This window comes from Hibiscus syriacus, unplaced genomic scaffold, assembly GCF_006381635.1.
Source record: "Hibiscus syriacus cultivar Baekdansim isolate YM2019G1 unplaced genomic scaffold, ASM638163v2 tig00109937_pilon, whole genome shotgun sequence".
In the NCBI taxonomy this organism is placed as follows: Eukaryota; Viridiplantae; Streptophyta; class Magnoliopsida; order Malvales; family Malvaceae; genus Hibiscus; species Hibiscus syriacus.
Window position 1 is genome coordinate 384,250 of NW_024062534.1, and position 18,225 is coordinate 402,474.

Consider the following 18,225-nt stretch of genomic DNA (forward strand, 5'->3'; position numbering starts at 1 on the left):
GTTTATAGTTTCTTTCAATGTCAATTTTAAGGTTTTAAAAAATATTAATCATATTTTTTGTAAATGCTCAATTAGTGATAATGATGTAAAATAACAACTCATTACACCAATCATCGTTGACTTAAATTTTATTAATATACCATTATTTTGTTATTTACAATTTATAAAATATGTAAAATTTATTAAAATTCATAAAAATATATTTAAAAAATTCAAACAAAATATATTGAAAAAATAATTATCTTTTACATATTTTTAAGGTGTTTGTGAACGTCGTGCCTAACGCAAACTTTAACAAAGTCAAATGTATACTTAAAAAGGAAGTAAAGCAAAACAATGAACTCTTCACCAAACTCAAGTAATATATATTATGAAATTAAATGCAAGAATTTAAATCGGATGGTTACGTATCAGGTTTCTTCAAGTTGAGCTTTACGCCTCAATCTACAAGAGTGTAATGGCAACGGCAATCAGTGTGCTACTTGTGGCTTCCTTGCTCGGTTCATCCTATGCTTGTCATTTTCCAGCAGTTTACACCTTGGGGGATTCGAACTCTGATACAGGAAGTGACTCCGCGACATTCGGCCGGATTCCACCCCCTTACGGAGAGACCTTTTTCCGTAAACCGGCTGGTCGATATTCTGATGGGCGCCTGATCATCGATTTTATCGGTAAGGGTCTTTTTTGTTACGTCACACTTCTGGTTCATTTTACATGCATCCATGTATGAGCTGATACCTGCAAATTTGTGCAGCTAATGAGTTGAAACTGCCATCATTCTTGAGTGCATACCTTGATGCGGTCGATTCGAACTTCAGACACGGAGCGAGTTTTGCTGTATACGGATCAACGATTCAACCAGCCGTTGGCAAACTAATCGATGCAGGTTTTAACCCTGTATCTCTCGATGTACAGCTGCTGCAGTTTCAACAATTTAAAGAACGTGCCAGTGAGCTTTATGATCAAGGTTATATACCAGTTTCTGGTGTAAAGATTTATTATTATTTCATTCATTTATGGCAATGACTACTATTGTCTTCCTTGTATTTCAGGCAGGAATACATATAGGCTCCCCAAACCGGAGGAGTTTTCAAAGGCCCTTTACATGTTAGATATTGGGCAGAATGATCTCACTTATGCCGTTGTAACGACTTCCATCGAGCAAATTAAGGAATCCATTCCCAATCTGATCAACCAGTTTGCAGCTGCAATAGAGGTATTTTTTTTATATCTGTTTCGATTTAGCTGAAATTGAGTTGAAAATACAAAATTCAGTGATATACATTTTGCTGTCTCCCCATTGTTCTGTATATTCAGAAGCTATTTCAACAAGGAGCAAGATTCTTTTGGATACATAATACCGGTCCCCTCGGCTGCTTGCCGGTTTCCGTTCTACTTGGCCGTCCAAAACCCGGGAATATCGATCAAGCCGGCTGCGTCAAGTCTCAGAATGAGTTGTCTCAAGAATTCAACAAGCAGCTTAAAGACAGGGTGTCTCAACTCAGGGACAAGCTCCATGGTGCAAGGCTGATATATGTGGATATCTACTCGGCTAAATACACTCTAATCAATGAAGCACATAAATATGGTATGTTTAAAACCATTTTCAATCGTCTATATCAGAGAATTTCCATTGATGATGACCATATTCGATTCGGGGTTGCAGGCTTTGTTGATCCTTTAATAAACTGTTGCGGGCACTTCGGCGATTATACCGTCCAATGCGGGAAGACGGCAGTGGTGAATGGTACTGAACATTTCGGGGCAGCTTGCAGTGATCCTTCTAAACGTATTAGTTGGGATGGCACTCATTATACAGATGCTGCAAACTATTGGGTAGCCAAGAGGATCATGGGTGGCTCTTTCTCGGATCCCCCGGTTCCTATTACCGATGTTTGTTTATAAGCTCGCATACTGTGTCATGTAGGACCAAAATATTGAGCTCAATTACGCTCCAACATTCAATAAAAAATTAGCTTGATTCTAATGTTTAATTTTAAACTCGAATTACCATAAAAAATTAAACTCAAATTTAAATTGGCTCATCCATAGATCAAGTTCGACTGAATGATGAATAATCAGGAATTCATATAGATTCCTTTGAAATGTTTTACCGACGGTCTGGCATATTGTTCTTTGGGTTAAGGAGTCTGCTAAAGTTACTGGGACTTCATTCATTTATTTGCGTGCTGTTATCATGTTGTTAGTTCAGTTGAACAGTTGTAAACTGCTGCAGCTAAGTTTTAGCTGCTAAGTCATTGTACTATATAAACTGCTTTTTCAAGGTTAATAAGATACATGAGCATTATCCATCAGTTACTACTTTCGTATTCATTGTTAGAATACTCAACATGGTATCAATCGTCAGAAGGTCCTAACGGGTTTCTTTTTCTTTTTTGGCTTCATGCTTCAAGGTCATTGACAAGTGTCGTATTTCTGTCAAAATAATTTCGACTTCTCAAAAATAAATAAATGAAAAGAGAAAGTAGTGAAGGGTCGGTCCACAGGGACTCTGCAATTTCTGATGAAGTGAACTTTCTGATTTTGGATAAGGACGAGATAAGGTAGAAATTTGGATGAAGATGAGATTAAATAAGGGTTATTAAAAGATAATGATAAAATAAATAAATAAATAAATTTAAAGTGTTTGAGATAAAGAAAAACTTATAGTGAAATTAGTCTCAGACTTCAGCTTTTGCCTCAATTTTAGTTGATCATCGGAATAAAAATTTTGCTTCTGTAATTTGTCGGTTACATTCTACATGATCCAACTCCTATAACTTATTTCTCTCTCTAGTGAACCAATAATCCAACATCTATTTTTTGATATCAGTCATTTATGGAGACTAACTACGACTAACGTTATCAGCACCAACATGTTTTATAGAGATGGAGAAACCTGACTTGGACTATGTTGCCTCAATGAGAATCGATCCCGATCTCAATTTCCCTTAGCAGACTGCCGCTAAGTTTGTTCACAGGAAGTCAAACTTGCTATCAGCCGATTCTTCCTCCCAACTATAAATCATAACAACTTCCAAACCAACGTCGACTTTTTTTTATTAAAAAATATTTTGATTTTAAAAAGATAGGTCGATTACCTATCTTATTCCTCCAGAAAATTGAGAAATAACTCGAAATTATATTAGTGCTTTTCAATCCTCACAATAGGGATTGAGTCATTGTTTGAGCCATTGGCTATGGAGAAATTAGTTAAGTATGACAATCATACTTAGCATTTAAAAAAAATTAAAACAAAGAAAAACTTTGGAAAAGAAAATAAAACTTTTTCAAATAAAACTTTTATAAAACTAGAGGGAATAAGAAGAATGAATTATGAATGTGTTTTTAGGCTTACCCTGAGAGGGTATTTATAGTCTTCAAAAATCCTAAAAACAACGAAAATATAATTCCTAAAAATAAGAGATAATTCCTATAGATAATTCTTAAAATATTTAAACTAAAATCATAAAAACATGAGTTTAACTTGAATTCGAATTGCAAAAACGCGGAAGACTCATTCATCATTCTAAAAGCGTTAATTGGACCTTCTGGAAGGTGTTGACTCATCGCCTCGTCATGTGCGTCATGCCCAGAGTCATGCCTACTAATTCAGCTTTGATTCCGAAAATAAAAAAAACTGAATAATTCTATCCTTTTAATGCATTTCATAATCTAGTGTCTTGCACATAAAATGAATCAAAATGAACAAATCAACCACAAAAACTAACAAGGAGCAATTTAAAGGCAAAATAATAACTAAATAAAACACCTATCATATTTTCCCTCAGTTATTCAATGTTTGTCCTCAAGCATTCCTCAATTAACACATCAAAATCACAAGTTGTCATCTTCAATTTCAATTTATTCCTTAAACTTCCAATCGAACTAAATCCATGACAATTGTCGAATTCAAGGTACAATCAAACAAAGACACAACTAAGAAAAATTTAAGCAAGCAATATATCCCAATTATTTGCCAACATCAATAAAACATAACTCAATACCTCACAAAGATTCACACATATCCGTTCAAAGTGTTTAGGGTAAAATGAAATCACTCAAACTGTAACTAACCAAGATATTATCATAGGCTTGGAATACAATCAAATCTCCACTACTAAAAGTGAACATAATGAAATAATCAAGAGATCTTTAAATCAAGGTGTAATGGGACTTAGGTTAGGATAGAGAAAAAGTCATGATAATCGGTTTAAGTACAAAGACAAGAGATTTACAAATAGTTCTTAATCTTCATAAAATAAAAGTAAACATATAAAAACATAAACATAAACATTTTTTTTCTTTTCAATCTTTTTCTGTTTTTAGTTTTTTTTTTAATTTTTGGTTTCCCTCTTGTTGTTTTTTGCATTGTACTGTTGTTCGAACTATTTTTTTATTTTAATTTTACTAATCAAACCACTTAACTATTGAAAATAATATCAATTAAGCCACCGATCTTCTAATTCTCCGTTAAATGTTAACAGTTAGTGACTTGATTGACACTATTTAAATATTAAGTAATCTGATAGATAAAATGCAAAGATAAGTGGTCAAATTAAAATATGACCATAGTTAAGTGGTCATGGGTGTAGTTTACCCTTTAATTAACAGTGGCAGTCGTTTGGAGTAATGGTTGAACTTGAAGTTGATTGGGTGAAGACAGCGACAATGCACCCGTTACGAGTCAGGTGAATGCACTCGTGTCGGATCTCTCATTACTATTACTATTATACTATTAATCTAAGATGTGAGCTTACCTTATGGTTTTATGTAGAGGACGGCACACGTTGACCGCTATGCGATAATCATCAACCTATTTGATAGATGTCCTGAAAGAGAATTAGCATGGAAGTGACTAGACCCAGTGTTGGTACTGGTATCAGTGGGAGATGACATACTGCTTGGGCTTCAAAAAACAGCGTTAAAACTTTTAAATAGCAGCCTTCTTTGCCGTAGCATTCTCTCTTTTCTTGCTTAGTGGAAGGCAAAGGGATCTTGGTCAATCCGGGAGTTGTTATTTTCCTGCCGTATTCAACTTCGGTGATTCCACTTCTGACACGGGTGGAAAGTCCGCTGCGTTCCACCGTATTCCTTTGCCTAATGGAAATATTTTCTTCCGAAAGCCATCTGGGAGATATTGCAAGGGCAAAGTAATTATTGATTTCATTGGTCTGTGAGTCTTTTCTTTCTTGTTTTGATTCCTTAGATATTCATGAACTTGTATGATCTTTTAGATGCATCTTATGAAAGACTTATCTGTTTGCCGCGGATCATTTGTTTTATTTTTAATTCACTGGCTTTTCACATCTATCCCCGAGAGGTTAAAACTTGGGACTTTCAATCCATCGAGGTTAAGCTTAAAGTTGGGATTTTTTTTATCATTTCTTAAGTTTCAATTATGGTTATGTTTTAGGGATTAAGGTGAAATTTCATCCATACTATAAGTCAACTTCGCATGTAGCGAAACATTTCATGTTAATCCTGTTCTATAAGTGATCTGCTGACTGCTGAGTTGCTTACAATCTCTACTTTATAAGATCAATTTTGATTACTCGGTTCCTAAAGACAATCTTGTGTTTAGGATGAACTTTGAACTAATCACTTAAATGGTCCGTTTGTTCAAGTTTTCAGACTGGATGTTGATCTTCTTTGTGGTAAAATCATAAGAATGCAGTTTGTTTATCTCTTGTACTGAACTCAGTTATTGTACCCTGCAGCTGAGAATTTGGGACTGTCATATATGAGTGCTTATCTGGACTAGCTGGTACAAACTTCCGGCATGGAGCAAATTTTGCTACGGTAGGGCCTACAATTCAGCCGCTGGATGCGAGAATGTTTAAGATAGGGTATAGCCCCATTTCTCTTGACATACAACTTGCGCAATTTGAGCAGTTCAAAGAGCGACTAAATGAGCTTTATAAAGAAGGTTAGAAACAATTCAAGAATTAGGGGTAAAAAAGAACTGTAAATTCTAAACTAGAATAATACTCGAACATTTCGGATGGTTTTTGCTGATGTTCCTTTTCCTTTTTCTTTCTAGGTGTGGGTTCAAACATTAAGAGCAAGCTACCAAGACCAGAGAACTTCTCACAAGCACTTTACACATTTGATATTGGGCAAAATGATATCGATTGTGCATTTAAGTCGATGACAGAGAAACAGGTTATAGAATCAATTCCTGGAATTATCAACGAGTTTGCTCTCGCTGTTAAGGTAACTAGATGTTATGCTTACACAATATGTTTGTCTTGGTTTTCTTACAGTGGTAGGAGATTGACGTGATTTTGTAAAATCCGTTATCTATGATTCTTCTATATGATATACTCCAAGCATGAAGCTTGCTTTAAAGCATATTTAGACACTTTGATGCTTTGAACATATATCTTTTTCTTTTGTTATTTCCCTAGGCAGAGCTTGTTAAGGGCTTTGTTTATTTGTTGTTGTTGTTGTTGGGGAAACCGGGTAGTTTCAAAATTGATCTGAAATGTCAAGATCAAAACCACCAAAGGTTGCACAGCGGACAAACCCATCAAACTATTGAATATTGAAACACAATGGAAAAACCGAATAAAGAACAATAAAGGAGAGAACACACCCAAATTTACGAGGTTCAACGAGAATATCGTCTACTCCTCGGGAACCACACCGGATAATAACTTCACTATCAACAAATATTACAACAAATGGAATTCTTTAGAATTCCCAAAGTGAGAGAATGAAGAAAACAAGAGGAAGAGAGAACTTGTTTTGAGATTATTTCTAATGAAATACTTAGACCTATTTATAGTTGAGTTTTAAGGACTAAACTTATAAATAACCTAATATTTTAGGAACCAAAGATGAAATTCTCATGTGCAAAGTTGACCACCTACCAAAGATGAATTTTCTCATGTGTACAAGTTAGCCACCAACCAACTTGTCAACTTTGCTAACTTGCCAAATTTGACAATTTGCAAGCCAAACATAACAAATCTCCACATTGGCTTGAAATTACCAAGCCTACTCAACTTCTTCAACTCTCCAAATTTGATGAAGTTATTTTAATGTAGTGCCTCTAATTGCGCTCACAAGCGCCACACACCCGAAGGTGTTCATACTTTTAGAATGTTAATCAAGTTCAAACAATTATTGAACTTGATTACTGTTACCACATTGGTCATCATATCTGCAGGATTTTCTGTTGTTGCAATTTTCTGAAGCAGAATCTTTCATTCTTCAAAGATCTCCCGCAAAAAGTGATACCTCACGTTGATATGCTCAGTCCTTGAATGGTAGACTTGATTTTTCGCTAAGCGAATAGCTCTCTGATCGTCACAATAGAGACTAATGTGACTTTGAACAACTCCCAAGTCTTCCATAAACTCGTTAAGCCAAATTGCTTCCTTCACAGCCTTTGAAACTGCCATGTATTATGCCTATGTAGTAGACAAAGCCACCGTAGATTGCTAAGTAAACTTCCAACTTACTAGGGCTTTAGCAAGAGTAAACAAATACCCACTAGTTGATCGACGCTTATCCAAATCACCAGCATAGTCGGAATCAACATATCCAACCATACACTGACCAAGTGCTTCATCCTGTTCAAAAACTAAACCAACATCCACGGTTTGTTGGAGATACCGTAGAATTAATTTCACAGCTTGCCAATGTCCTTTTCCAGGATCATGCATGTACCTGCTCACAACTCCAACTGCTTGTGAAATATCAGAACGCGTACACACCATTTTATACATCAAGCTCCCAACTGCATTAGCATAAAAAACTTTTTCCATATACTCTCGTTCTTCGTTAGTTTTAGGAGATAAATGAGAACTAAGTTTCAAATGAGAAGCCAATGGGATACTTACATATTTGATATTTTCATTCATGCCAAAACATTGTAATACCTTTCTCATATACTGCTTTTGTGTTAAACAAAGCTTTTCTCTCTGTTTATCTCTGTTTATCTCCATACAAATAATCTTTTTAGCCTCACCTAGATCTTTCATCTCAAACTCTTGATTCAACTGAGCCTTTAATTTGTTTATCTCTTTTTGACTCTTCGAAGCGATCAACATATCATCAACATACAAGAGAAGATAAATGAAAGATCAATCTTTGAGCTTTTGCAAATACACACAATGATCATATTTGCTTCTAGTGTACTTTTGCCTCCTCATAAAGCTATCAAATCGCTTGTACCACTGCCTCGGAGATTGCTTTAATCCATATAGCGATTTGGTCAGCTTACAAACCCATTTCTCATAACCACCATCTTTGTATCCTTTTGGCTGAGTCATATAGATCTCCTCTTCTAAATCACCGTGCAAGAAAGACATCTTTACATCAAGTTGAGCTAGCTCAAAATTCAACTATGCTACCAAGGCCAACAATATTCTAATGGAGGAATACTTCAAAATTGGGGAAAATACTTCATTGTAGTCGATTCTCTCCTTTTGAGCGTAACCTTTAGCTACCAACCTTGCCTTGTAGCGTACATCTTTCTTGCTATGAGATCCATATTTCTTTGCAAATACCCACTTGCATCCAATTGCTCTTTTACCTTTCGATAATTGTGTTAGTTTCCAAGTGTTGTTCTTTTGGAAAGATTGCATTTCTTTATCCATGACACTTTTCCACTTATCACTTTTCAAGCTTTGTATTACTTCTTGGTAAGTGATAGGGATATCATCATCAAAAACTGGAAGAGCATAGGTCACTATATCAACAAATCGAGCAGGTTTACGAATTTCTCTCCTTGGCCTTGTAACTGCAAGTGGTTTTGGTGTCTCCAATGGTTATTGGGTTTGAAGCTCTTCATCTTCTAATTCTTCTATTGGAGTTGAAGAATCAGCTGCATCAACTTCTGAGATCATCGTCTGCTGAAATTCCACCTGTTTTGGAGTATGCTCCATCTGCTGCGGAGTACTACTTGTTTGGACAGCTTCATTTGTTACCTTCTTTACTATGACAAATTCATCAAAGGTAACATCTCTGCTACAAATTATCTTCTTGGTGTCTAAACACCAAAGGCAGAATCCCTTCACTCCATAGGTGATTCCTATAAAGAGAGTATTATTTGCTCTCGGATCAAGTTTGGATTCCTTTACATGATAATAAGCAGTGGATCCAAATACATGTAAAGAATCATAATCAATATCAGGTTTTCCAGACCATACCTCCAATTGTGTTTTTCCTCCTATCGCTGATGATGGCAGACGATTGATGAGATGACCAGCATATGTCACAGCCTCAGCCCAAATTGCCTTGCCTAACCCAGCATTAGACAATATAAATCGAACTTTCTCCAATAGTGTTCGATTCATACGCTCTGCCACCCCCATTCTATTGTGTGTATTTCTAACAGTGAAGTGTTGAACAATACTATTCTCATGTCAAACGTCAAAGAATGGGTCACTTTTATATTCCCCTCCATTGTCCGTCCTAAGACATTATATCTTTCTACCAGTCTGGTTCTCGATCATATTTTTCCATTTAAGGAAAATTCGGAGCACTTCATCTTTAGACTTAATCGGATACACCCAAACTCTTCTGGAAAAGCCATATACAAAAGTTACAAAATAATGGTTTCCTCCCAAAGACGGTGTCTTTGATGGACCCATACATCTGAGTGAATATAATCCACAATACTTTTTGTATTATGTATAGTGGTGCAAAACTTCACTCTCTTTTGCTTTCCCATAACACAATGCTCGCAAAAGTTCAATTTGCAAGCCTTTGCGCCTTTCAACAATCATTTCTTTGCCAGAATTTGCAAGGATTTCTCTCCAGTATGTCCCAACCGCATATGCCACAACTGGGTTGTGTCCAAATCATCACCTCCGGAAGCTGCTGCAACTGCTCCAATAATTGTACTTCCTTGATAGTAAAATAAATTATTTTTCCTGATGTCCTTCATCATTACAAGTGCACCAGATGTGACTTTTAAAACTCCATCTCTTATAGTGACTACTGAGCCTTTGGATTCCATGTCTCCCAAAAAGATGAGATTTTTCTTCAAACTGGGCACGTATCGGACATCAGTCAGAACTCTGGTTGATATATCTTGATTCTTTAATCGAATTGAACCTATCCCAACAGTTTTATAGGCATTGTCATTGCCCATATAAACAACTCATGCATTTAGTTCTACTAAATCGGAGAACCACTCCCTATTAAGGGACATATGATAGGTGCAACCCAAATCTAATATCCACTCATCTGAATGAAATGTTGTTGATGAAGCAACCAATGATATGCCATAGTCATTTGCATCATGCTATGCAATACATGTTGTGCAATACATGCTGTGCAATACATGTTGTGCAATACATGCATCTGGAGCAGCTTTTCATTTCTTCTTCAGCTTCGGACAATCTTTCTTCTAATTGCCTTTTTCATGACAAAAATGTACATTCATTTTTTCCCAGTTTGGACTTCGACTTTGGTATTCCTCTCCACTTTCGCTTTTGACTTTTCGAGCGACCTCTTGCCACCATGGCCTCCGCTCCTTCGTACTTGCTCTCCTTCTTGGTTTTCTTCCTGAGCTCATAACTATACAAAGCAACAGTTACATCTTTAAGGGTAATATTAACCTTACCATGAAGTAACGCTGTCTCAAGGTGCTCAAATTCATCTGGAAGAGATGACAACAACATCAAAGCCAAATCTTCATCTTTGAAGGTTTTATCCATGCCCAATAAGTCTGCCACTAGCTCATTGAACGTAGTGATGTGTTCATTCATACTGGTGTCTGGTTGATAATCAAATATTAACAATCTTTTCTTCACGTGGAGACGATTCTGAGAGCTTTTCTTTAGGAATTTTTCCTCCAATGCTTTCTACAGCTTACTTGCAGAAGTCTCGTTCTTGTAGTCATACTTCTACTCCCTGGAAAGACAAGATCCAATCGTGTTGCACGCCAAACGATTAATTGTTCTCTATTCTTTCTCCTCCATATCTACAGGTTTTTCTTCCTCAATGCCGATGTCTAGACCTTGTTGGAATAAAGCGTCTAACACCTCGCCTTGCTACATACCAAAATGACCATATCCATAGAACAACTCTACCGAGAAGTTTGCATTTGCCATCATCCTCCTCACCAGTCCAGATGAAGAACTCGATGTCTCAACTGATCCGTATTTTAGCATTTTAATTCTAACGAACAATATTCAATAGCACGAAATGTATCTTTTCAACAACATGACCACCAGGATAACCTCAACTGAAGCTCTGTTATCAATTGTTGGGGAAACCGAGTTATTTCCAATACGAACGTAGTTTCAAAATTGATCTGAATTTTCAAGGTCAAAACCACTAAAAGTTGCACAGCGGACAAACCCATCAAACTATTGAATATTGAAACACAATGGAGAAACCGAATAAAGAACAATAAAGGAGAGAACACACCAAATTTACGAGGTTTGACGAGAATATCGTCTACTCCTCAGGCATCACACCGGATGATAAGTTTACTATCAACAAATATTACAACAAATGAAATTCTTTAGAATTCCCAAAGTGAGGGAATGAAAAAAACAAGAGGAAGAGATAACTTATTTTGGGATGATTTCTAATGAAATACTTAGGTCTATTTAGAGTTGAGTTTTAAGGACTAAACTTATAAATAACCTAATATTTTAGGGACCAAAGATGAAATTCTGATGTGCAAAGTTTGCTTCCTACCAAAGATGAATTTTCTCATGTGTACAAGTTGGCCACCAACCAACTTGCCAAATTTGACAAGTTGCAAGCCAAATTGCATTGCCATGGTAGACAAGAAAAAGGAGATAATGCTTGAAAATCGATATCTTCAAGATCCTATTAGCCAAAACTAAGGACCATGTTTTCCTACCCTATAAGAACAATCATAATTTACTAGGAAACTTTGTAGATTCAATAATCTTAAAAGATTGAAAAGATTTGTCATATCTCCATCACCTTGTCTGAAAGGATATCTCAGTTCATGAAGTCTGTCAATTTGAAACTTCATAAAGGGAAAGACAGAACCAGTTTTGATGACTGTCTTTATTTCAACTTGGAAATGCTCTTTGCTGAAACAAACTATCCTCATAATACTAATAAGAACAATATAATAAGTTTGGACCTTAGAGATGACATTATTGGAAGGGACAGCCACGAACCCTGAACATGAACCATAAAACGGATATGGACCATACCAAAAAGAAAGGAGAGAGAGAGAGAGAGAGAGAGAAGAAAACGACATAATAAAAATTCCCTTCTAGTCTCCTATATCCAAATCAAGTTAACGTAAGCAAATAGTTGAAATGTTAAAATTTATGTTTTAACTTTCATTTCCCCCCTTTTCAGCGACTACATCAACATGGAGCAAGAATATTTTGGATACAACACAGGTCCAATAGGATGTTTGCCCTTCCACGTTCTAGATTATACTCCAGTAACTGAAAATGTGGGTCGAAATGGTTGCGTAAGGTCTCATAATGAGGTTGCTCAAGAATTTAACAGGCAGCTGAAAGAGAGTGTTATCCAACTTCGGATGCAATTCCCAGATGCAGCATTGACTTATGTTGATATTTACTCAGCTAAATATTCTTTAATCTCTGATGCAAAGCACCAGGGTAAGCTCAGTTGCCAAATCATTTTGTTCCACAACCAAATTATAAAAGATAATAAGCTCCACATGTCACTGTGTGTGTTCTATATTAAACACCAACCCTTTATCACAGGATTTGCAAATCCACTTGGATACTGCTGCGGGATAACATGTGCTGGAGGAAGAAATTAGAGAATGGGACTGCAACTTTGTCGACTTCATGCAGCAATCCTTCAGCTTATATAAGTCGGGATGGCATCGAGTTTAGCAGCTCATGAGCAGCTTGAACTCAACTCGGTTAAAGCTCGATAAAAACTCGATTCGGGATGACTCGACTCGAATTCGAGCTCGATAAGTTCGCAAACAACTCGTTAATTTTTTTATATAATTTTATTAGTAGTTACCTTAAAAAATTATTTCATTAAAAAAATACTAATTTATAATAGATAATAGAAAAATGATAAATTACTAATATATTAATTTTCTAATAAAAAATAAAAAATAATAATAAATTATTAATTAGCATTTTACTACACTTAAAAATTAAATCATATTTATTATTTTAATGTATTTGTGGATTGTTACTTTGAATTTTAGACTTTGAAATTATTTCATATATTCTTTTGATAATATTCTTGGTTAAATTTATTAATTTATGTTTATATTAAGCTCTGTATAGTATTAGTAGATTTTACCTATAATTAAGAAAATAAGGTAAAAATTTAGGCGAGCTTAATGAACATCGAGCTTAACAAGCAATGAGTCGAGCAACACATTTTTTTAACGAGCACGAGTCGAGTAAAAACTTAACGAGCTTAACTAGCTTAACGAGCAATAAGTCGAGTCAAGTCGAGTAATAAATTTTTTTAACAAACACGAGTCAAATATTATCCAATTCACGATCGACTCGTTTGATAATCACACGGCATCCATTACTCTCATGCTGCAAATCTGCGGATAGCTAATAAGGTTGTTGATGGATGGCTTTCAGACCCTCCAACTCTCATCATTAAAGCATGCCACATGTCTCTTCATTCCAAGCGCCAGTAGTGTGGTGACTGATGCCAAGAGGACACATTTGACACGAAGGAGCGGACCGAGGCCTTTTGTGCTGTTTGCACTGCAAACTAGTTCGTTATGTACTAATTACGTTTAATTAAAAGTTGTTTTATGATATTTATGATTTTAAATTAGTGTTAATATATTAAGAATGTATTAGATAATTAAATATATATATTAATCTTTTTTTAATGTACACGTTAATAAGTTACAAAGAGGATCCAAATTACATACAAGGCTCAACAATTAATTACAACAGACCCAACATTACAAGCCCAACAACAGCAAGTCCACATGTGACAACCCATCAGCATCTAGGGTTTCATGCTAAACATCCAGCCACCGCCTGGACCAAGTCACCCTCGTCGTCTCTACCGCTTGCTCCTGTCACGACGGTAGAACAAGTGCAACATTTATATACAAGAAAAACACTAAGAAAATTGGATTATGGTCCACTAACTTAGCCATAATCAATAACATAAAAATATGACACCTACACATGTTTAACAAACTAATTAGGAAACATGACTCCAAGCAATCCTAATGCACGTAACCAACACTCTTTCAGCATTCGGAGCTGCAGCTTTCAAGTTCCTTAGTTTTTGCACTTAGATAAAGAAAAGCCACCAAAAAATTGTAAGAAGCTAAAGAGGACCATGAATCATGGTCCATGATCCCATATTTTATGTTTTTAATGTATATAAATGTAGGATTTATTCTTATGATGAATCATCCTTTTCAATTCATTCTTCTTCTGATTTGTGTCATATACTATTTGCTTTATTTAACTGTGTTTCATATTGCTGCATTACTTCTCTTAACAAACAGATTATGTACAACAGATATGAAAAGTTACAGCATATCCTAATGATTTTACTACTTTATCTGGCTTATTATAGCTGAAAGCTTTGGATTACCGTATCTTAGTGCTTATTTGGACTCGGTGGGTTCAAACTTCAGCCATGGAGCCAACTTTGCAACTGCCGGATCCACCATCCGGCGACAAAATATAACTATTTTTCGAAGTGGAGCTAGTCCTATTTCATTAGATGTACAGTTAGTTCAATTCTCAGACTTCCATAGAAGATCTCAGATATTCAATAAGCAAGGTACTGCAATCCTAAGTTATGCGCACTACCCTAATTTTCAGTTAAATAAAATTCAATTACGTGAATTAACAATGGATTTGACTTTATAATATATCAGGGATCTTTGATAAATTGTTGCCAAAGGAGGATTATTTCTCAAAGGCATTGTACACCTTTGACATTGCCAAAACGATCTCACAGCGGGCTACAAGCTTAACCTGACCATGGAACAAGTCAAGGCATATGTTCCGGATGTGCTCCGCCAATTTTCTGATGCTATTAAGGTGGGATAAGAAGCATTTACTGTCTTGATATAGCGATAAATAGGCCCATGTACTTATGTTGGGAAATAAACGAGTAACAAGTAATTTCCCTATAGCCAGATTAGTGAGAATACGAAATAAAAGCGGGGAAAATAATACCCGAAAAATTGATAACAGAGTTCAGCCAATTGTGCTTACGTCTCCGGACTGCTGTAGATCTTTTACTAAAGAGAAAAAAATTACAGGTGTTTACAAAACACATTTGAGAGAGAACTGGAAGATTTTGAAGCTAAATGAGTTAGGGTATTTATAGTTGAAGCTAAGGGGCTAATCTTTGAAAATACCCTAAAGTGCAATGACTAAAAGTGTAATTAACCTAAATAGAAATTAAATGCACCGAATTCGATGCCTAATCCACCGAATTCGACGCCCCTATTATTGATTATTATCGCTCCCCATCGCCCCCCATCTTTGACTTTGCTAACAATCTCCCACTTGAAGACTGATTTTAATCTGTATTCACACCTTGATCAATGCAGCAACATTTCTGGTCTTGTTACTCTAGCATGCCAACTGAAGCAGAACACAACTTCAGTTTGTCTGTGGTCACCGTCTTTGTCAACATGTCTGCCGGAGTTTGAGTTTCACTAATCTTTTCAAGTTTCAAAATCCCATCTTTCAGAAGAGACCGGATAAAGTGATATCGCAATTGTATGTGCTTCGTTCTGGAATGAAAAGACGGATTCTTTGCTAGATGGATAACACTTTGACTGTCGTAATACAAGACATTGTTTTCTTGTTTCTTGCCTAACTCTTCCAAGAAACTTTGGAGCCAAACCATCTCCTTGCTGGCTTCCGTAACAGCGACATATTCTGCTTCAGTTGTGGAGAGAGCAACTATCTTCTGTAGTTGAGAAACCCAACTCACTGCAGTACCTCCTAGAGTATAGACATACCCTGTAGTGCTCCTTCTGATGTCAACATTTCCGGCTAAGTCAGCATCTATATAGCCTGTCAGTATCGTATCTCCACCTTTGAAACAAAGTGCTTTGTTTGTAGTACCCCGCAGATATCTGAGGATCCATTTGACAGCTTCCCAGTGTACCTTGCCTGGATTATTCATGTACCTGCTAATAGCTCCCACTGCATGAGCAATATCTGGTCTGGTACAAACCATGGCATACATCAGACTTCCAATTGTTGAGACATACGGCACCTTCACCATGTGTGCACGTTCTTCCTCCGTCTTTGGTGACTGTTCTTTGGAGAGTCTAAAATGAACACCTAAAGGTGTACTTACTGGTTTAGCATCTTGCATGTTGAACCTGGAGAGTACTTTGTTAATGTACTCAGCCTGTGATAACATCAAAGTCCCCGACTTTTTGTCTCTCTCGATCCTCATCCCAAGAATCTGCTTTGCAGCGCCCAGATCTTTCATTGCAAACTGCTTCGACAATTTTTGCTTCAAGTTTATAATCTCTTGCATGTTTTGAGCCTGCAACGAGCATGTCATCAACATACAACAATAAAATAATGAAGCTGTTGTCGAACCTCTTGATGTAGCAACAATGATATGCTTGGCATCTGGTAAAACCACTGCTACTCATGAAGCTATCGAACTTCTTGTACCACTATCTAGGAGCTTTTTTTAAACCATACAAGCTCTTCTTCAACCTGCATACCAGGTTTTTGTTTCCTGCCTCTATGAAGCCTTCTGGCTGCCTTATATAGATTTCTTCCTCCAAATCACCATGAAGGAAAGCTGTCTTTACATCTAACTGCTCAAGATGTAGATTTTCTGCAGCTACAATTTTCAACACCAGTATGATAGTAGACAGTTTCACGACTGGAGAGAAAATTTCATTGTAGTCAATACCTTCTTTTTGCTGAAAACCTTTGACAACCAATCTCGCTTTGTAACGTTTGCTCCCATCGTGCTCTTCTTTGATCCTGTAAATCCACTTGTTGTGAAGCGCTTTCTTGCTTGGTGGTAATTAAGCTAATTCCCACGTCTGATTTGACATAAGCGAGTCCATCTCATCTTTTATAGAAGACTCCCACTTGCATTGCTTCATCATAGCACTCTGGTTCACCATTGTCAGTCAACAACAAGTAGTGCAAAGAAGGAGAATACCGTTGGGTTGGTTTAGGAATTCTGGAGGAGCGTCTTAGTTCCGGTGTGCCTGGTTCTTCTTGAACTGCTTCAGGACTGATCTGAACATCATTTCCAGAAATCTCCTCGAACTCAGCAAATTCCTTTATTTCAGCTTTGGTATTGGAGCTGCTTGATTCTACAGTTGACCTGTCTTTGTACATCACATTCTCATTGAAAATGACATCTCTGCTTCTGATGATCTTCCGATTTTCATAGTCCCAAAACCGGTAACCGAACTCATCACCGCCGTAACCAACAAAGGCACATTTGTTGGACTTAGAATCAAGTTTACTTCTTTCAGCAGAGTTTATGTGTACATAAGAAATACAACCAAACACTCTTAAGTGTGCAAGGTTTATTTCTTTTTTGCTCCAAACTTCCTCTGGTATTCTGTCATCCAAAGGAACTGAGGGCCCACGGTTGATCAGGTAAGCTGCAATGTTGATAGCTTCAGCACATAGAAATTTGGGCAATCCAGCATGTATCCTCATGCTTCTGGCACGTTCATTCAGAGTTCTGTTCATGCGCTCTGCTACGCCATTCTGCTGCGGTGTCATGGGAACTGTTGTCTCCATCTTGATCCCATTGTTTGCGCAGAAGTCTCTGAATCTCCTATTTCTATACTCTCATCCATTGTCAGACCTCAACCGCTTGACTTTTAGATCAGTCTCATTTTCCACCATGGCCTTCCATTTTCTGAAGGTATCAAAGACTTCTGATTTCTTCTTCAGAAAATAAACCCACACCTTCCTTGTAGAATCATCGATGAAGGTGACATAATATAGTGAGCCTGCAAGAGATGGAACTGGAGATGGTCTCCATACATCAGTATGAACCAACTCTAACTTTTCAGCCTTGGGTATCTTACCAATCTTTGCAAAGTTGACTTTCTTTTGTTTGCCAAAGATGCAATCCTCGCATAGTTCGACATCTACATTCTTTAGATCCGACAGCTTCCTTTTTGACAAAAGTGTCTTCATCCCTTTCTCGCTCACGTGACCAAGCCTTTGGTGCCATAGATTTGATTTTCCATCAGCATCTGCGACTGCAATGATATTCTCTAAATTTGAGGTTACATAGAGAGTATCAGTTTTCTTACCACGA

General features: G+C 36.7%; 1 protein-coding gene and 1 pseudogene across 1 annotated transcript; both read left to right on the forward strand.

The window, feature by feature from the left end:
- The first annotated feature begins 409 nt into the window (after positions 1-409).
- On the forward strand, positions 410-1,991 carry LOC120210855 (GDSL esterase/lipase At5g14450-like). Its single transcript, XM_039209520.1, has 5 exons — positions 410-671; positions 755-967; positions 1,053-1,216; positions 1,318-1,588; positions 1,667-1,991. Exons 1-5 carry the CDS (start codon positions 458-460, stop codon positions 1,903-1,905), a joined length of 1,101 nt encoding a protein of 366 aa, XP_039065451.1. The 5' UTR covers positions 410-457; the 3' UTR covers positions 1,906-1,991.
- Positions 1,992-4,848: 2,857 nt separating this feature from the next.
- LOC120210864 lies at positions 4,849-14,925 on the forward strand (annotated as a pseudogene).
- The last annotated feature ends 3,300 nt before the right edge of the window (positions 14,926-18,225 follow it).